At 43.3% G+C, this 20,957-nt stretch overlaps 1 protein-coding gene across 3 annotated transcripts in view; it reads left to right on the top strand.

The window, feature by feature from the left end:
* C19H9orf85 (chromosome 19 C9orf85 homolog) overlaps window positions 1–18,829 on the top strand; it is a 60,243-nt gene extending 41,414 nt beyond the window's left edge. The window contains exons 3-7 of one of the 3 annotated variants that reach the window (XR_003835560.1): window positions 10,373–10,486; window positions 10,918–11,693; window positions 14,143–14,374; window positions 15,977–16,082; window positions 18,782–18,829. Coding sequence is in view for 1 of the 3 variants with exons in the window: in XM_021152259.2 (XP_021007918.1) it covers window positions 10,373–10,486; window positions 10,918–11,062 (259 nt within the window). In the remaining 2 variants the exon portion in view is untranslated. Of the gene's footprint in view, window positions 1–10,372; window positions 10,487–10,917; window positions 11,940–14,142; window positions 14,375–15,976; window positions 16,083–17,334; window positions 17,396–18,781 lie in introns of those variants that run through there. The other 2 variants (XR_003835561.1, XM_021152259.2) reach the window with 2 other exon arrangements.
* Window positions 18,830–20,957: the final 2,128 nt, after the last annotated feature.

The raw sequence follows: 20,957 nt of genomic DNA, 5'->3' as shown, positions 1-20,957 counted from the left end.
CCTGTGATTTAACAAATTATAAGGAGGGCTAAAGAGATGGCTCAGTGGTTAAGAGCGTGGACATGGTGGCTCACAACCATCTGTAATGGGATCCAGTGCCCTCTTCAGATCTGTCTGAAGAGAGAAAAACAGTGTGCTCACATACATAAAATAACTAAATAAAAATCTTTTAAAAAAACCAAAAGGGGCTGGGGAAATTGCTCTGTGGTAGAGAGTCCTTGCTGTTCTTGTAAAGGACCCGAGAGTATGGGTGGAGGGGTCATCTAGAAGGCAGGAGAAACCAAAGTAGGTCATGTTTGGAAGACACTGAGAGAGGGCATGAGATGCTGCCAAGAACCCCATGCCACCATGTGCTGTGTCCCTATTCATCGGGCTGGCACCATCACTTTTTTCATCCCTTTTGGTCTTTTGAGACAGGCTTGCTGTGAGCCCCTCATATCCCCAACCCCCATCCCAGGTTTTAGGATCACGGAGGTAGGTGACATTCTAGGGGCCCTTCCTTTGTGACCTGGTACGCAGAAGCTTAACTGTAATCTTTGTTTCTCCTGAATTGTGAATCAGTTTTTGTTTTCCTGAAATAGGATCTTTCTGTTTAGCCCAATCTAGCTTCAAACTCCTGATATACCCTAGACTGCCCTTAAATACATGATCCTTCTCCCACAGCCTCAGTCAGCCATCTGGTTTTGAAAAGGACATTGATGCAGAACATAGCTCTTATTCTAACAGGAACAAGAGATAGTTTTGATTTTTTTTTTGTTTCTTGGTTTTTTTTCAGCTAAATATGAGTGGCTGTGACCCTGGGACATAGACTCAGATTTTCCCAATGGAAGTATTTACAATGACTTTATGATCATAGAACAAAAGAAACCAAGACACTGGTGAGGACTGAGGGTAGGCACCTGCCTTAAACAAGCGGAGGTCCCTTCTATAGGTCTCATGCTAGCTGAGTTATCTCTAGCCCTGGGGTAGTGGAAACTAATGGTCTATCCAGTTTCTATCCAGTTAATACATCCCAAAGGTTTTACCTGACAGTCAAAGGACGTTAGGTCAGACACAGGTGGGTAGTGATGGCTGCTGACTAGGTATCTTCAGATAACTTTGGCTGTCTGTTAAACCTCCAACTCTCTACAGCCCTAGTAGTTCTAGTGAGGCACCCCCTGGTCTGTAGAATCTTCAGTGTGGGTGGCTTTTTCAGGGAAATTGAGTTCATACAGAAGTTCTGTAATTCCGAATTTCTTAGTAATACCCTAGTTCTGAAAGCGGTGGTGTGATCCTGTCTTTCCAGTTAACTGGGAGGCTGATGCAGGAGGATAGCTTGAGCCCAGGAGTTCAGGAACAGCCTGGTCCAAGACCACAAAAGAAGACAAACAGGAAAGAGTACCACTGTACCACTGCCTGCATTTTCCAGAGGTAACAAGTCATTAGTGTTCAGAGAGCAGGATAATGAATGCTAGTGCCTTGCTACTCTGGCCCATTGGCATTCACTAATTATATGTGTTGGCTGAACAGACACCATTGCAATACCAGTCTTTCTGACATTGCAAGTATAGTGCAGATAGGTAGCTTTCATTACACACTCGGGGTTTTCCCTTTTGTTATTGTTTTTTGTTTTTGTTTTGTTTTGTTTTCTTTTTTTTTTTTTTGGTTTTTCGAGACAGGGTTTCTCTGTGTAGCCCTGGCTGTCCTGGAACTCACTTTGTAGACCAGGCTGGCCTCGAACTCAGAAATCCACCTGCCTCTGCCTCCCGAGTGCTGGGATTAAAGGCGTGCGCCACCACGCCCGGCTTGTTTTGTTTTCAAAACAGGGTTTCTCTGTATATCCTTGGCTGTCCAGAAAGTCACACTCTAGGCTAGGCCGACCTCAAACTCAGAGATCTTCCTGCCTTTGTCTCCTTAAAGGCACGCCCCTACCACCCAGCTTCCCTTCCATTCTTAGAGCTGGATGAATGATGCATGCCCCTGATGAGTACAGACTATCCCTTGTTGTCCATGTAACTCTTAAGTCCAAAATTCACGTGGTAAAAATTGGATCTTTATATGCTTATGGCCTAATAGCTCCCTTTCTATAGATTGTTTTTATTTTTGCCAATTAAATGTAGCACTTGGGTTGTTTTCTGGTTTTAATTGTTAAACCCTTTCCTGTCTCAGCATGCTTCAACTGTAATTTTCAATTTTTCCATTAAGGTCTTAGACTAAGTGAAAAAAAATATATTCACTACATTTCACAAAATTTATTGACTCAGAAAGATTGGCATATTTACATATTGAATTATAGTTCACTACATTTTCCAGTGTAAACCTTAAGTGATGTTCCTGAATGTCACCAAAATAAATGCATTAGCAAAAAATAAACCTGTACATTCCTGCTAGACCAGTGAAATTGTGATTACTTACCACATACATAATTAGGGGGGAGAATCATTCTGAAACGCAACGTGAGAAAGGGGTATTTAATAATTGAGCTTTGAAGGGATTTTTAATTCTCTGTAGGTGTGTGTGTCAACGTGTCTCGGCAGAGGCCGGAGGTGTTGGGTTCCTTGAAACTAGAGTTACAAGTGGTTGTAAGCTGCTTCCTGTGTGTGCTGGGAACCAAGCTCAGGTCCTCTGGCACCAAAGCTAATACTCAAGCACTAAGCACAGAGCCATGCCTCTAGTTCCTTAGAGGATATCCAGCAGTTCTTCATTTGTGGCCCTTTTCTGCATATAATTGCAGGCATTGCCACTGTGTGGTTTATCTGAAAATCCAGGTCAGTTTGTGAGGACAGAGGTTAATGAATGAAGATTGTTCAACACGGTATGCTGTCTGGCAGAAAGAATCTCTTTTGTTCGTTTGTTTGGTTTTGGTTTTAGAGACAGGGTTTTCCTGTGTTGTCTTGGCTGTCCTAGAACTTGCTCTGTAGACCAGGCTGGCCTGAAACTCAGAGATCTGCCTGCCTCTGCCTCTCTGCCTCTCTGCCTCTCTGCCTCTCTGCCTCTCTGCCTCTCTGCCTCTGCCTCTCAAGTGCTGGGATTAAAGGCATGCGCCACCACTGCCAGGCTAAGAATGCACACTTTGAAGGTGGTAAAGCCTGAACTGTAGTCGTTGTTTTCCATCTCCTGCCTGTTCCTCCATCCCCCATATGCATGGTAACGATGTACTGTGACCGTGAGTTGGCCCTGCTGCTGGGTGCTTGCCTCTCCACCGCACCCGCAGTTACAGTATGACTTAAGGAGACTTAGGATGTCGATCATCCTCTGGGCTCAGAAACTGCTTTGTTATTATAGAGCACTTCCCGTTTCCCATATTTTCAAAATGCTTTTACTATTTAGGCTTGGAAAATGGTGTCTCTTCTAAGATGAGAAATGTTTTTCTGTTGTGGTAATCGTAAGAATTATTTCAAGCATTCTTTACAGAGACTTGTCAGGAAGCTGACACCGTTTGGGCAAACAGGGAAAAGATAAATGAAAAGATGGTAACTCTTTAGAGCAGGCCTGCCTGAAGAGGTTACCTTAGTCAGTTCTCTGTTGCGGTGATGAAACACCATGGCCGCAGCAGCACCCTGGAGGAAAGGACCCTGGAGGCAGGAGCTGGTGCAGAGGCCATGCAGGAGTGCTGCTTACTGCCTTGCTCCTCCTCATGGCTTCTCCAGCCTGCTTTCTTACAGCACTCAGAGCCACCAGCACAGGGGTGGCACCACCCACAATGGGCTGGGTCCTCCCCCATCCATCATTAATTTAAAACATGTCCTCTAGGTTTGCCTACAGCCTATCTTATAGAGGCATTTTCTTAACTGAGGTTCCAGCCTCTAAGAAACAATCCAATACAGAGATCATGGAGCTAAAGTCTAGATGAATCAGTCCATTTCCTTAAGTAGATAATTAAGGTCCTTACTTTTTACTTAGTATCCTTTCAAAACTATCATAGGGGTGGGTGCTGGTGACACTCACTTGTAACCCAGGTACTTGGGAAGTAAAGACAGGAGAATCAAGAATTCAAGGTTGGGGGCTAGTGAGATGGCTCAACGTGTAAGAGCACCCGACTGCTCTTTTGAAGGTCCTGAGTTCAGATCCCAGCAACCACATGGTGGCTCACAACCATCTCTAAGGATATCTGACTCCCTCTTCTGGTGTGTCTGAAGACAGCTACAGTGTACTTACATATAATAAATAAATAAAGCTTTAAAAAAAAAAAAAGAATTCAAGGTTGTTTTAAATCAGGAGTTAAAGGTTGTTGTTCTTTGCTATATTGTGAGTTTGAGACCAGCTTGGACTACACTGAACCTCAAAGCAAAAAAGCCTTGACCAACATAATCACATAATAGTGGCATTTTAAGTAGCCACTATCCCTTAAAGGTAGGACGCTGAGGAGGTGGTATTAAAACCCTAGCAACTGACTCCGTATGGTTAGCAAAGAACATAATCAGAGTTAGGATCCAGACTTTTTGCTCATCATCTCTCACTCCTGGCTCTATTTTAGTGTCAGATCGTTAAGGTTTAACATGGCCATTTTCATGTTTTGAACAATTCCTGTATCTTAAATAAACTAAAACAAACATTTTATAAAATGAAGATACCTGCTAGAAAACTATGTCTTATACGAACAATTTTTTTAAACTATAAGAACCAAGAGACTAAGCTGGATTTAGAAGACAATTTACTATAATTGTTTTATTAGACTGCTTTTAGAGAGGACCCTGGTTGTGACCTGTAACTCCTGTTCCAGGGCTCTGATGCCCTTTTCTGACTTCCATAGGGACCAGGCGTACATGTGTTGGGAAGACATATATGCAGGCAAAACATTCATACAATAAAAATGAATAACAAAAATTTTTAAACGGGTCGATAGTCGGCTGAAGAGGAAGAGGAGGAAGCAGCAGCAGCTGCCACCGCAGGGTGAGGGTGGTGGTGGCACGCACTTTTAATCCCAGCACTCAGGCGGCAGAGGCAGATAAATCTTAAGTTTGAGTCCATCCTTGTCTACAGTTCAAGTTTCTGGACAACAAAGGCTACACAGAGAAACACTTGTCTCACAAAACCAAAAAAAAAAAAAAAAAAGGAGGAAGAGACTTAGTTAACCTCAAATATATACATAATCAACAGAAAAGTGACTTATTTCTGACCTCAGGGTACTAGATCGACTGTTTACATTTTTATTCTTTCATCAAAATAAACATCTGTTACCATTTATTTAAGTATTACAATTCCAAACCCCACCAGTCTCTTCCTGTAAAGCACGTGAGACTAAACTGTCTGCTTAGCCTCTGCCTGTGCCTCTCATTTCCAGCATTATACCAGGGAGGCTACCCTGGTCTACATGGTAAGTTCCCAGACAGCCAGGGCTATATAGGGAGTCCCAGCTCAAAATAATGAATAATTATCCTAGTCCAGGCTACTAGTGCAATAAAGGGAGGTAGTATTTTTTTTTTTTACCTGTCTGTTAAGTCTAGGGTGTATAATGTGGAAACCCCAGGAAGTTAATTGTAACTACTACATGAGGTATTTGGCATGGGAGCAGGGGTAAGTGTTTCCTTTAAAAGCATTTTAAAATCTAGTAGGAGCTAATCCCATAGTTCAGTTTTAAACTCTCCTTATTGTAAACAACATAGGTTGCTTAGTGCCACTGCAGGAAGTATCTTGAGTATCTACCAATATTAAGTTTCTGTCATTTGCACACCAAAGGGTGAGGCGCTTACACTCACTGTTTACCAAGGTGCCCTGTCACCCTGTGTGCCAATACCACACGGGGCTAATTATGGCCATGGTCAGAACATAGTAACCAGGAAACCAAGGCAGAACTACAGAGCAGCAGGGGAGGCCTGTTCCTGTCAACTGCTAAAAGGACTGATAAGGAAAGGCCCTGAGCTTCCTGTTTAAGTGAATCTGTAGGCATGAGATTTCTGTTTAAGTGAATCTGTAGGAATGAGATTTCTGTTTAAGTGAATCTGTAGGCATGAGCACACTGTAATTCAGGTGTCTTCAGTCCCAGAGGTTTTCACGCTCAAGGGGAAGCAGCTTGGAACCCACTGGGAACAGTGTGCCTCAAAAGAAGTTGACGACTCTTAAAGATGATATAATGAAGACTGTCCCTGGTTCAGCTTTTGTTTTTTTTCCTGAGACAGGGTTTCTCTGTGTAGCCCTGGCTGTCCTGGAACTCACTCTGTAGACAAGGCTGGCCTCGAACTCAGAAATCCGCCTGCCTCTGCCTCCTGAGTGCTGGGATTAAAGGCGTCCGCCACCACTGCCCAGCCCTGGTTCAGATCTTAGGAAGTCAGCACTTATTTTTCCTTTTCTGTTTTCATTATAAACCAACTATTCTATTTTAAAAGATGTGTATTATGGATTCCTTTGTCAGTAAATAGGGTTTATAAGAACAATTTGTGTTGAATTTAGCCACTTTCAACTGATTAGTTGTAATATACACATAGCCAAAATAGCTTAAGTGCTTGTTTTCTGGCATCTCTCTCTCTCTCTCTCTCTCTCTCTCTCTCTCTCTCTCTCTCTCTCACACACACACACACACACACACACACACACACACAGAGAAATATGAAAAGGAAGGAAAACTAGGATTAACACCCATGACATTTCCTTAATAAAATACTATAAATGTAGCAATTCTATTTTTTCAAGGAAAAAAGTATTTAGGTAAATGTAAAGTTATTTCTTACTATAAAGTGGTGTGAGGTGTGAGGGAAGCAGGGAGTGGCGAGAGGTTGGTTGTTTGGTTGTTTGGTTGTTGGTTTTGTTGGTTTTACAATACAGGGTTTCTCTGTTATAGCCCTAGCTGTCCTGGAACTCACTTTGTAGACCAGGCTGGCCTCGAACTCAGAAATCTGCCTGCCTCTGCCTCCCAAGTGCTGGGACTATAGGCGTGCACCACGACCACCCGGCCCAACGAGAGATTTATAGCTGGTTTTAAAGATTGAAAAATACTTTATGGGTTTTATGCAACTTGAAATGGGTGCCTATTAAAGTGCTACATAAACTATTCTCCTATTTAGGATCAAGGTCCTTTGGGTTTAAAACTAAGTGTTGTACTGAGCGTTTTGGTTTGTGTAAAACAGCAGACCTCTGGTAGCTTCGGGACTCCTCTCCTTTACTCATGGTCCGTGCCTGGGTTATGTATTTTGAAAGAAAAGGCACACCTACACCCTCTTGGGAGACAGAAAATGAAGACTAAAGACTGTTGTCATGGCTACTGCCACCAACATGCCTGACCTATGGAAAGACAGGCACCTTCTGAGTCCCTTTCACTCAGGCAGACATATTACCTAACATTCATTCAGTGTTCTGAATGAATTTCACTTTGAAAAGATCATACTTGCTTTCAGCAGCATTCAGATTTCATTCTGTTCTCAGAATTGGTCCTTGTAACCTCCACCAGGGCTCGGAAACCCCCACTTAGGAATCTTTTAATTATGATGGATATCAAGAGTTCTCAAGTGTTTGTGGGCATAAGAATTCATTGAAGAATTTAGCAGACCCCTGGGGCTCACTCCCAAGATGTTGGTCATGTAAACAATATGTGGAACATTTAGCAAGCTATGCTGTAATTCTTAAGAGTCACCTTTGTTGGAGCAGATGGATTCAGACTGTAAACAATTGAGCCATTTTCAAGATTTACATATAGATCTTAACACTGATAGCTCCCATGGATACAGTGTTAACCCTGCATTGGCAACTTAGTAAAGGTCTATTGATTCCAGAGGTCTTCAACGTGAGATAAATATTTATCAAAAAGAAAACATGCTTGTTAATTGCTTGAATTCTCAGATGACCTAAGCTATTTTAGGACATTAAGAAATTAAAGTTGAGAGACTTTAATGGGAGGGGGGATGGAATAGGGGGCTTGGGGGGGGGGAGGGTGACTGGGAAAAGGGATAACATTTAAAATGTAAAAAAAAAGAAATTAAAGTTAAAAATTAAATGACCTCAAACTTAAAAGAAAAAAAAAAAAAGAAAATGTTATAGATTGGGACTTATTCCTCATGGTCCTAATGATATAGTCTTAAAGTATAGAATAATTTAGTAAAGCCTTTTAGAATAATATAATCCAAGTTTACCACAGTTTTAATAGCTTTTCATTTAGCTCTATGTCAAAGGTTTTTATTATCTTAAGTTTTGCTTACAATCTAATTTCCCACAGTTGAGGCCCTTTGTATAATTTCTGTACTATAAATGATGTGTTCGAATAGTGGCTTGCATCCAACATAGCACACCTGGCCAAAGCAGTTCCATGTGTAAGAGGTTTATTGGGGGGGGGGCGCAAGGTGGTGGCGGAAAGAGAAGGGGCGAAGAGAGAAAGGGAGACCAGAGGGCCTTTCTTTATATATGGGTGATGATGTAACACAGGTAAAGGTGGGAGGTGAGCCAAGTGGATTCTGGGAATATAGTGGCTGTTGCCTTGGCAACAGGTCTGCGGGTCCTGCCTATGTGATGTCACGGGTTTCGGAGGTCCCGATACCAACAATAAAGCTCACCCTTGCAGTGAACAGCTGCAGTATAGTCTGAAGTTTAGCTGAAGTTGTTAGGTCAGCGGCTCATGGAAGATAAGAAATTGTAATTACCCAAGAATTGCTTGTCAACTTAGGGTCAGGCCTACCTTATGCCCACTGCTGGCAAACACTGGTCTGCTTTCCTTCCCGGTACATGGCATTTCCCGAATGCCAGATGTAGGGATTCCACATTGTGTGACCCAGGGCCTCTTGCTGAGGAGGCGTCCACTGAAGGGGTGCAGCTGGGTTTTATGCACTGACCAGCTGAAAACATCTCGGGGGTGCTTCATTTTACAACTTTAAAGTTGAACCATTGTTAATATTCAGTGTTTTGTATGAACATAGTGCTCATTTTTCTTGAGTAAAGATGTCCTAGTGAGGTTATTGGGTGGTAAGTTAAGGATGTGTATGTAGAGATGTGTGGGCTGCAGGGGCTGGACAGATGACTTGGTGGCCAAGAGCACTTGATGTGCAAGTGTCAACGCTGTTTGTTTCCAACCCCAGAGCAAGGGACTGAGGTACATATTTTATATCTCAAAACAGACCTGGCCTCCAGGTTCTCCAGCATCCCTCAGTCCCTACCTGGCATACCCTGCCCCAACCTTGAACTTTTCAACCCGGGACTGGGCAGTCCTTTCCTGGGAGACTCCTTCCTATATAATCCAGACATTTCACTCTCTCTCTCTCTCTCTCTCTCTCTCTCTCTCTCTCTCTCTCTCTCTCTCTCTCTTTCCTCTCCTCTCCTCTCCTCTCCTCTCCTCTCCCTCTCCTCTCCTCTCCCCACTCTCCCCTTTCCCCTCTCCCCTCACTCCCCTCTCCCCTCTCCCCTTTCCCTCACTCTCTCTCTCTCTTTTTCCCTTCCTCTTTCCCTCTCTCCCTCTGTCCCTCTCTTTCTTTTCTTCTCTTCACTCTCTGTGAGTGTCCATTCTCTCTTTTTCTCCCCTCCTCTCTCCCCATGGCGTCTCCCCTGGGGCCTTGAGGCCTTGCTAAACCTGCCTTTAATATACTCTAATGTGGCATGAATTGGCTCACTTGACCTATCAAGCGCCTCAGCTCTGATCGTAGCATTCACATTAGAGAAAGTGGTTGCTTGCCCCATAGGTTCCTTTAACTCCAGTTCTGTGGGAGTAGAGACAGGGGGAGGATCTTTACTGGCTGCCAGCCCAGCTCCAGGTTCAGTGAGAGACCCTGTCAGAAAGGGGAGGAGAGGAAGAGAGTGATGGAGCAGGGCACCAAGGTGCTCTTAAGGAGAGTGTGCACACAGGCATGTGCACCTCAATGGGCATGGGCATGGGCATATCACCCTCTCCCTCTCCCCCCTTCCTACCCCCCCTCTCTTTCTCTTTTTCTCTCTCGGAGGGTGGGGGGAGTGTATAGGGTTGAGATGGGGTTTCTCTTTGTAACCCTGGCTGTCCTGGAAGTCACTTTATAGGCCAGGCTGGTCTTGAACTCAGAGATCCAGCTGCCTGTGGCTGGAAAGGGCTAAGATAAAGGTGCAGGCCACTGTGCTTTCCCCAAGTGTGCTGAGCGTGAAGCTTTTGTACCAGCAGCACTGGGGAAAAGTCCCAGTCCCAGCCCCACATTGCCTCCCTCTGCAGTCTCAGGACTTCAATTCCTCATTTACACTGAGATGAAGCTTGGATTCTTTACAGGGAAAAAAAAAAGCTGAATTAGGAAGAAAGTCTGCAAAGTTAAACACAAGATTGTCAGAGAGAGAGGCGCTGGGAAATAGTGAGTCGTGCTAGTGCTGTGTGATGTTTGAACAGTACAGGACGTACAGTACTTTGAAGGCCTTTGGAATGGCATTGCTTAAAGGGCTTCTAAGAAACGAGAGTACTTTATTATCAGTAAAGCTTAAGCAGTAAAAATCAGAATCTAATTTCCCCTTCCTCTTTCAGTGTTAAATGTTTACAAAAGACAGTGAAGGACTCTTACCACATAATGTGTAGACCATGTGCCTGTGAACTTGAAGTTTGTGCCAAATGTGGAAAGAAAGAAGAGATCATTATTCCGTGAGTACTGCCTTTTACACTGGAATTTGGGTCTCATCATTAATCCATGAGCTTTCTCTTAGACAGCACTGGCAGTTCAATATAAGCACTTTTCTACATAGCAGGAGAAGGGTCACGATTTTATTAAATTTTCTATAATACTATAAAATGACAGATATTTAAGAACATCAGCTCTGGCCTTGAGCTTCATATTCATCACCCACTTCACAGCAATCCTCCCTGATGGGCTTCTTTTACTGACTCCTCGGGCCCATTCTTCTGACAGCAGTTAGAATCTGCTGACTCCAGTTTTAAGCTAGTCCTTAGGAGAGTTCTCTGTGCTTTCTGGAGACTCCGATAGCAGACTTGTAAAGGCTTTTTTCAACCGCCGCTTTTATATAAAGAAAGCCTGGGAAATCATTTTCGGCTTGTCTTCCTTTTCTTCCATTTAGGTTTAATAAAGAACCAGAAGCTCCAGAAAACACTGAAAATGAAGGTTCTAGCCATAGAAGACGCTGCAGACGGAAGGAAGACAGTGATGAGGACCTAGATGCTGAGTCTGACTCGGATGGCGAGGATGGAGACACTCAGGCCTGACAGCACCGAGTCAGTTGCAGAGGGAGTCAGAAGAGGCTCATGAGCAACATCGGTTATTTATAACATTTGAGTAACAGAATCTTAAAGGTTTTCACAGTAACACTTACGCTGTATATACAGAATATGTGTGGGCACACCATGGCATGTTGTATAAAACCTATAGAAATTGTTTAGAAAAACATTATGTCAAATTATTCAGTGTTGAGAGTTGGTGATTGTATCAGCACTATTTCATGGAAAACTAAGATGACTAGCTCAGCGTACATGTCTTTAACCTGACTTCGGGTATGTGGCTCCTTAGCAAAAGCCCCCTTACATCGTACAAAGCAAAACATTATTTTTACACACACTACACACACGTACAATCATGTGTAATGATTTTCCTTCAAATATGTTTTTATATGCTTCATTCCACTTTTTTAACCTTTTCCTAGTTTGGAAATATATACTTAGAAAAATGTGTCGACTGTATAGTTACTCTCTAGAAAGGAAAACCCGACCTTCATACTGGAGTGGAGAGACTTGCAGTATCAGAAGCTCCTGTGATGTTCTCCCTCGAAAGCTTATCCTTCCCAGGATTCCATCCTCCGGAATTATCATCTTATTGCCAGTGTTTTCACCTGTAAACAGTGTAAGTTAGCGTCACATGATTATTGAAGTCCGTGTCCTTGGGTTTAAAACCCCAGAGCCACAGAATAGTGGCCAGGTGGTATGATGGGCTTTTCCACACTCTAGCTAGAGTCACAATTTCAATGTTTTACTGTGTTTTCTGTGTGTCTTAATCTCTACGAATGTATATATGACACACATATGCATGTACATGTGTGTGTGTATATTTGCTGAGGCATTGAAATAAATGGGAAGCTGTGTTTTTGCACTTGTGTGTCTTGTTGTTGTTATAAAAACTTGGGAGACTGATTTTCCTGATCCACACAATACCTATGTAAAGTGAACCAGAAGTAGAAATTTTATTGAAGATATTTTAGTTTAGGCTTAAACTCAAAGCCTAAACTTAAGAGAGGGGGGCTCAGGGGAATGTAAGACATACTCTCTCTCGTAAGAGTACGAGTGTGGGCTTTGAGCCACAGAATGTAGGGTGCACCAAGTATAGACATGAGCTCCACGTGGGAGAGCAAGCAGGTAACTGCCTTGGCACGAGCCATAGTACTCATGGTTGCATCTCAAGTTTCCAGAGTGTAAAATCCCATGGCCAAAGCCGCTTAGAGTATTTGGGTTTCTAACTCCCTCAGTGGGTAAGAGTCCATCCTGGTGGTGAGGCATGGCAGCATGCAGGCATGACAGCTGGAACAGGAAGCTGGAAGTGACCTGGAAGTGGAGCCATCCTTTAAACTCCCATAGCCAGCCTCCAGCTACATACTTCCTCCAACAAACACACCGTCCAGATTCCCCAACCATTGCCACCAACTGGGTACCGGGGGTTCAAATACCTGATGTCTATGTTCTTATTTGAACCACTACAGTAAAACGGCTTTTTTTCTTTTCTTTTCTCTCTTGGTGGTGGTGATACTACCCTGAGTAGTATTGTAATCTGGTCATGTAAAAACAGTACCCACTGCATAAGGTGCTCGGTGCATGCCCTTCCTACATAAAGGGTGGTCATGGTTTGTATATGCTTGGCCCAGGGAGTGGCTCTATTGGAGGTGTGGCCTTGTTGGAGTGGGTGTGTCACTGTGGGTGTGGGCATAAGACCCTCACCCTAGCTTCCACTCGAAGCCTTGAGATGAAGATATAGAACACTCAGCTCTGCCTGCGCCTTGCCTGCCTGGACACTATCATGTTATTGCCTTGACAATAATAGACTGAACCACTGACCCTGTAAGCTAGCTACAGTTAAATGTTGTCCTTTATAAGAGTTGCCTTGAGCTGGGCGTGGTGGCACACGCCTTTAATCCCAGCACTTGGGAGGCGGAGGCAGAGGCAGGCGGATTTCTGAGTTCGAGGCCAGCCTGGTCTACAGAGTGAGTTCCAGGACAGCCAGGGCTACACAGAGAAACCCTGTCTCGAAAAAACAAACAAAAAAAGAGTTGCCTTAGACATGGTGTCTGTGCACAGCAGTAAAACCCTAACTAAGACAGAGGGTTCTAGTGGAACTCATAGAAAATGACAGGTTTGTGGCTGGGAAGGAGAAAGGCCTCCAATAGTTGTTGGTTGTGTTGAAGTCCTTATTCTGCTGCCAGCAAAGGCTTTGACTAGATTCCAAAGGAAGGGCTTTTTTTCCCGGTTTTGTTTTTTTTTTTTTTTCTGTCTCTTCATGTCTCCAAATTCTCCATCTCCTTATCCTGCCTTAGTAGCCAATTTGAGTGTGTGCAGCAATGTCTCTTCGCTAATGTTCATATTTCCCTAACTGTTAGTTAACCAGTGTACCACTGGCTGGCCTGGAACTCAGCTGTAAGTGGCTCCGACTGTTGCCGACTCTTTACCCAGGGAGAAATGGGTAAGGAAGAGCTGCACAGCGAGACATACACCGAGGCTGTGCTTTGGCTCTTCAGTTCCAAGAGTAGTGACTTCATTTTACATTGGGAAGTGGGCCTCATTATATTTAGTTCCTTTATTTTTCTTTAAGAATTATTCTTTCAGCGGGGAAGTGGTGATGCATGCCTTTAATCCCAGCACTTGGGAGGCAGAAGCAGGTGGATTTCTGAGTTTGAGGCCAGCCTGGTCTACAAAGTGAGTTCCTGGGCATCCAGGGCTACACAGAGAAACCTCGTCTCGAAAAACAAAAACCAAAAACAACAAAAACAACAAAAAGAATTATTCTTTCTAATGTCAGTATATAGTGAAAGTTGCCCTGCCTTGATATTCAGCAGATAATATCAGAACCATTGCATCTGAATACATCAGGGTTACTACAGAAGTTCCGACTATGATCATACACTTCAGAGACCCTTCTAAGGAATCCCTGTTCCCGGAACATTGTGATGCATTTCCTTCCCCTGGCTTATAGACCTGGGTTCTTAGCTGATCCTGATCGGCAGGTACAGAAGATCGTTGCATGTAGTAAAAAGCCATTTTCACCCTGACCAGATACAGACCTGTTTGTTGAATTTCCTTCTTCACAGACTCTCTTGCAGCTAGAGGTAGATAGCCATGTGAGGGGAATCTGGGAAAGAAGTTTCAAGAAACCGAAAACAGTTTGGCTCTTCCTGCCTGAGTATGGTGTGAGAAGACAGGACTTGAACCTGGAGCCATTGTGAGGAAATGCATTGAGCTGCAGAGACGGTGTCCCAGTTCCATGGTGTTGAGCTGCTAACCGTGAGAATCTTGGGCTCACAACCTCCTAGTTCCTTTGAGGTAAATAAATATCTTTTCTTTTTTCTTTTTTAAAATATTTATTTATTATTACATGTAAGTACACTGTAGCTGTCTTTAGACACACCAGAAGAGGGCATCAGATCTCATTACGGATGGTTCTGAACCACCATGTGGTTGCTGGGATTTGAACTCAGGACCTTCAGAAGAGCAGTCAGTGCTCTTAACCACCGAGCCATCTCTCCAGCCCATAAATATCTTTTCACAAGCTACTACCAACCAGAAATCCAGTTATTTGCAGCCAGAAGCATTCCGGCTGACACCAGAACAATTTTGTGACACCTGTTCTCTATTGCACTTACATCTATGGTAGCAAGAATAAATTCATATATTAAATACGATTGATTGGCAGTGAAGCCTTGTGAATTTGAATGCTTGCCTTCATGAAAGAATCCTCACAGATTAAATTGCTACTAATCACGTGGTAGCAGTTGTACTCATAGATCCTAGGCATTTGCATACATTAACACATTTAACTAAGATTGCCCTTGTAGTGATGATCTGTTAATGAATGGAGACAGACAGTAAGCAGTGTGTGCTCCGCTGTGGGGCAAAGTGTTAGGGAGTCAGAGGATCAGGAATGGGAGCCCAGTGAGCTAGAGGTGTGGTGCTCAAGTAGATGAGGAGTAAGAAGTGATTTTTTTAAAGTGTCCCCTTGAAGAGCCCATCTGGTTGGCTGGAGAGATGGCTCAGGGTTAAGAGCCATCTAACTCTGCTCTTCTGGAGGACACAAGTTCAATTCCCAGCACCCATATGGCAGCTCATAACTGCCTGTAACTCCAGTTTCAGGAGATCCAACAACTTCATACAGATAGACATGTAGGTAGAAGAATGCACATGAAATAAACATAAATTATTTAAGAAAGGGGAGAGAGAGAGAGAGAGAGAGAGAGAGAGAGAGAGAGAGAGAGAGAGAGAGAATTTGTGCAAAGAGGGGCAAGAGACATGAGAAAAGTGTTCCAGGCAGAGAAAACCCACTGGGAAGCCTCGAAAGGAAGGCAGTTGGTCTGTTCAGGATGCCTCGAGGAGAGATCTGGTTACCTTAGAGCCCTTAAGAGATGAAACCAGCGTGTGACCACAGGCCACTCTGAGTAGAGTGGCACACTCCTGTAGTACCAGCGCTGAAGAAGTAGAGGCAGGAGGGGCTGGAGTCAGCCTCTGCTATACCCTGAGTTTGAGGCCAGTCTGGGCTACATAAGACCCCTGTCTCATAAAACAAAACCATTTTTATCTTTTAGTGTTTTGTTTCAGACCTTTGACTGATTTCACCAATGTTTTCTTTGTTTGTTTGTTTGTTTGTTTTTGGTTGTTGTTGTTTGTTTTTGGGTTTGTTTTGTTTTTAGAGACAGGGTTTCTCTGTGTAGCCCTGGCTGTCCTGGAACTCACTCTGTAGACCAGGCTGGCCTCGAACTCAGAGATCCGTCTGCCTCTGCCTCCTAAGTACTGGGATTAAAGGCGTGCGCCACCACTGCCCGGCCTATGTAATATTTTCTGATCCCTTGAAATCTGTTGGTATCTTTACTATCAGACTCAGAGAACTGCCATCCATTATCTCTGCAATTAGTGTTTCTATTCCTTTTTCAGGACTCTGGGATGTGCCGATTCTGGGAGATCTATCAGACTGTATCCTCTGTACTTCAGCAAGTTTCCTCGTTGCCTTTCTTTGCATCTGGGAGTCTTCTAGAGAGTGGTAAATTAATGTCTTTAATGTAACTTTTAAACCTTTCACAAGTCGTGAATCTCAGACAGTGAATTTATAATTCTAGAAACAAGAATTCTAGAAATTCTTGATCTTTGAGATTATGACTATATAAATTCTCATCATGCCTATTTTGTACAGGTTTTTCTGTTTCCTCTCATGTAGTAATCATAGTTGACTGCTATTAGAAGAGGGCTTAATATAAGCTAATCTAGTCACAAAGGAACCACCTTGCAGGGAATTGAGTGAGTTCTTAACAGAATGGACTCTTAAGAAGCCAAAAAGCCAGCCTGCCAGTGCTGACCCACATGTTCAATCCCATGGTCTTGCTTCTGTTCCTAAGGGCCCCTGTTCCTAATTCATGTCTAGGATGTTGTTTTTATTCTTAGGTTTCTTGTTTTGCTGTTTTTCTGGGTCCTTAATACTAGGTTAGCTGCACTTCCATGTGAGTCTCAATTCCAACAGCTCCTTTGTATGGCATGGCCCTCAAGGTTCTGCCAATCTTTTCTACCACGGGTCTTTTCTGCTAGGAATCCAAGAGTTTTTCCCTACATATATGTTCATCTGCCTCGGCCTCAGTCAGGCTCCCTCAATCCTCAGGAGAACCTGGGGTTCCGGACAGATGGGCAAATAGTCGGAGAATAATGACAAACAAATACAGATGCAAGGGAGTGTGCTATATCTGAATGTAATGTCAAATCGAGCATCAAACTTTTTATACAGAAGAAAATAGGGAAGTAGGTGACACATCGGCAAGGTACAATGAGGTTACCGGATGCTTAATGACTCTTAAGTGAAACAGAGGAATGCAAACACAAAGACTGGCAGGAACTCGGCAATAAAACAACTGAGACAAAGTCAGCTCTATCTAAGGTCACCAATAGTCTTAGAAGCCAGGTGTGAGGTCTTTACACTCCCAGGGCAAGGGCTTTCACACCCAAGTCATGGTTCTAATTAGGGAGTTCTGCTCTAGCTAACCTTCTCATGAATAATGCAATACTCTAGTTCCTCCTCAAATCACAGCCTGATCTACTTCCTAAACCATTGTAAATTCCTGCATATGGGAGTGACTTGGCTTTTATTCTAAGTGATAGTGTGGGGGCACTTTCTACTATAAGTAATGTAGTCTGCCATACATAACTATAATAAGAATTCTAAACTTACTTTGCTAAGCTTGCCCTGAGATTTCTAACTCTATGTAGTAGATAGTAATGCCTGATTTCTTTCACTATCTTTCTTTCAGTACTAGAGGCAATTCTGAATGTCACTGAATTCCAATTCTGAATGGCAACATTCTTTCTGAATTCAAAGCCCAGGGTCTGCTCAAGGACTACCTAGGGCATTGGTGAAGGCCAGGAAGCAAAGTTCAATTTTGCTTAGGTATTTGGCAAGTCATTGCTTGGAGGCACCTATAACAAAAACAATACTGAAAAGAGAGCACACAGATCTATTCACAAGGACAAAATTGGAGCGTGCTATGGGATGCCACAGATCCGGGAGACTACGTTTCCATGAACTTTTCTCTTCGGACTGTGTCCAGGATTTTGACCTGTCATGTGTGTCACTACTGGAGTGGATGTAGCATTCAGCTCTTCAGTCAAGATTNTTTTTTTTTTTTTTCTCTTTTTTTTTTTTGAGACAGGGTTTCTCTGTATAGCCCTGGCTGTCCTGGAACTCACTCTGTAGATAAGGCTGGCCTTGAACTCAGAAATCCGCCTGCCTCTGCCCCGCAAGTGCTGAGATTAAAGGCATGTGCCACCACTGCCTGGTTCAGTCAAGATTCTTAAGAGCATGTTCGAAGCTCTGGCATGGCCCTTGCCCCAGCTTCTGTTGTGTTTTCTCCAGTCTGCACAATTAGCACCTTGTGCTTTAGCTTTATTCTCCTGGGCTGGGTTTAGAACGTAACATGAGACAAAGGACTGGATGCAGGTAAGGCCTCTCAAAGCTTACAGCCTACATTGTGTGTGAGGAAGAACCTGCAGTGTGTCATGCAAACAAAACACCTTTACAGTTTCATTGAAAGAAAAGTAAATCCAATATCAGTTTTCCCTGGGTGCTCTTTAGAGCCCATGGGCCTGGATAGGAAAAGATAAAGTATGGTTACCTATGGAACAGATGACCTGAGACCAGTTGGGACTTCTCAACGTTAGAGATCAGTGTGAGAAGAGAGGAAACCAGTGGGAAAAAAAAAATCAGGGAGGCCCCTGAGAAGTGGAATGGGAATATGTGTCCTGAAGGCCAAGTGGCCCAACAACACAGCACTTGGTGTGATCTGGTGCTGCTCCAAACAGGACTGTACATAGAGAGCTCACTGATCCAGCAGTGCTGTCCTGTAGTTTTCCATACTTACAGATGGCTATCGTGAAGGTCAACTTGATGGGGTTTTAGAATGGCCATGGATAAAGGGATTATCTCAAAGAGATTAACTGAGCCAGGAAGACCCACCCTAAACGTGGGTAGTGCCATTCTGGGGGTTGATGTCTTGCACTGAATAAAATAGAGAAAGTCAGCTGAACTGCAGTGTTCATCACTCTACTGCCTGACTGCAGACAGCGAGCAGCTTGCTCCTGCCCCTGCCCCTGCCCCTGCCCCTGCTCCTTCTCCTGCCACCGTGCCTTCTCTGCCACGATGGCTATATCCCTTGAAAGCCAAAACAAACCCTTTTTTAAAGATTGCTTTCTTTTTTCCAGGTATTTTGTCATGACAATGAGACGAATAACTAAAATATAGTTGAAAAGGTGAGTGTAACTACGTTCACATACAAGCAATAACCTTTAGGTTCGGAGTTTGAGCCTGCGTAGTCATCTGACTCCAGCACCATGCCTGGACATTACTATAGTTAGTGTATGTGAGAATACTATGCATTACTGACTAGACAAGTCTATTATTTCTCCCTCTAGCAACGTAGGGCTCTTCCCGCATTTTGGACAACTGTAATGTTTTTCTAAAGATTCCCCTTGAGTCCACGCACTATGGAAAGTACTTAGCTGTAACTGATGCATCTGAATTTAAATCACCTCTTGATTCCTACCTATATTCTACCTATCAACATATATGTATGAAATAAAAATACCTGTAATCATTGTACTAGGCGGCACCACTTTATTGCGAGATCTATTGGCACAATAAAAGAATATAGGTTTTTGTGTCAAGTCTGGATATGTGGTACAGATATCCAGATATACAGACTGGGAAGGTTCCTCATAGTGATACTTAGCGTGTAATGATTAATCACAGGGAAGGAGTTATTACAGGCATGAGCATGTGCACAGGAGTATGTGTGTGTGTGTATGTATGTATAGTTGGTATCTTTATTACCATTTAAAAATAATATAAATAAAATGGCAGTTTGGGGGAGATACAAATGAGTTCTGCATATCTCTAAAGCCTGTATTACTTCAGGCTCATTTATGGAAAGTTGTAATTATTGCAGTCTCCTAAGCTTGTCCTAATTCAATGCATCTATGACACAAGCACAGCTCTACCTCTTGTCCTCTGTGGCTCTCCTCTGCCTTTCTCCATCATCTCCTTTCTGTCCTGGATGACTGTCCTTTTCGAAAGCAGTTTACAGAGAGCATAGATTCCCTCCTCTTGCCTTCCCTTAGAATTTCTACTTCTCATTTTGTTAGCACTTGTCAGAAAAAGTGAAAACCATAAGACCATTTTCCACAGATTTTTATCACCCAGCCTCATGCTAGTGAGTCCTACAATCCTGTCAACCATCACACATACAGGAAAACGTTTACCTCCCCAAATCTCACATACATCTTTTAAAGTATCAGAGGACCACAATTACACAGGAGCCTGCATGTTTTATTTCTGTGCACCACAGTTAGGATGTAGTCTGCTCGTGTTGAGATGAGACTGGTGTTCTAGTAGTGTTAGGATGTAAGGTCTTTAAAAGGGATGATGCTGTCCAGTGAGGTTGGATTATTTCTCTTGAGGACACACGAGTTCTCATGGGAGTGTCTGGGCCTCTGTTGTCCTGTCTTTTTGTCACATATCTGTCTGTTCATAGCCACGTGATTGGCAGCACCACGAGGCCTTGGTCAGAAACCAAACAGTGCCAAGGATTCATCACCCTCTTCTGACTGTGCCCAACTACTTCAAACCTCTCTCGATGTGAATCCCCTGTCGTGATGGTATCCTGGAACTGAATAAATTCTTTCTGCCTCGATATGCTTTTGTATTTTATCACAGCAAGGGAAAAACAAACAAACAAACAAACAAACAAAAAAACCAGCTGGCTTCTGCTCATAGTCTAAAAGAAAGTGAGTCACCGTGAAAGGAGTAAGTCCAGAGGCCAGCCTGACCAACCCAGAACATGCTGTCTCAACGGGAAAAAAAAAAAAAGAGTACGTAGTTTTACAGAAGTCAACCAGCCTTTGGTATTTCATCAAATCCTAGTTACAATACCCAGTATCAATGTTAAGTACGTAAAGTTTTCATATTAAATGTATGCATTAAAGAATTTAAATGTGATTTTTTTTCATTTAAAATCTTCAAATATTCTTGAAAGTAATGGTGGGTTAAAATAAGCATTTTGAAAAGTAGGTCTTGCTCATCGGTCACTTCACAGGCACGGTGGGTCCAGGAATCCAGATGCTAGCTGCATCCTGAGCCAGGTGTTCGCACAGGTGCAGAAGTGCTCGGTTGTTGGGATTGACTTTACTCTATGTAAACTTTACTGCAGTAACAGTAAGAATTACAAAACAATGGTACATTTCAGTCAAATCCTGGCCTTGGTCAGATGATCTTCCTGACTTAAGGACGAATAAGCCATAAAGTTAGGGAGAAAAAACTGTTTGAATCCAACCCTTGCCTCGTCCATCTCGGCCCCAGGTCGGCTTCCAGCGAGAGCTCCTT

The sequence above is a fragment of the Mus caroli genome, chromosome 19, assembly GCF_900094665.2.
Source record: "Mus caroli chromosome 19, CAROLI_EIJ_v1.1, whole genome shotgun sequence".
In the NCBI taxonomy this organism is placed as follows: Eukaryota; Metazoa; Chordata; class Mammalia; order Rodentia; family Muridae; genus Mus; species Mus caroli.
Note: the sequence above shows the minus strand (reverse complement) of the source record. Positions and strands in the feature narration are given on the sequence as shown.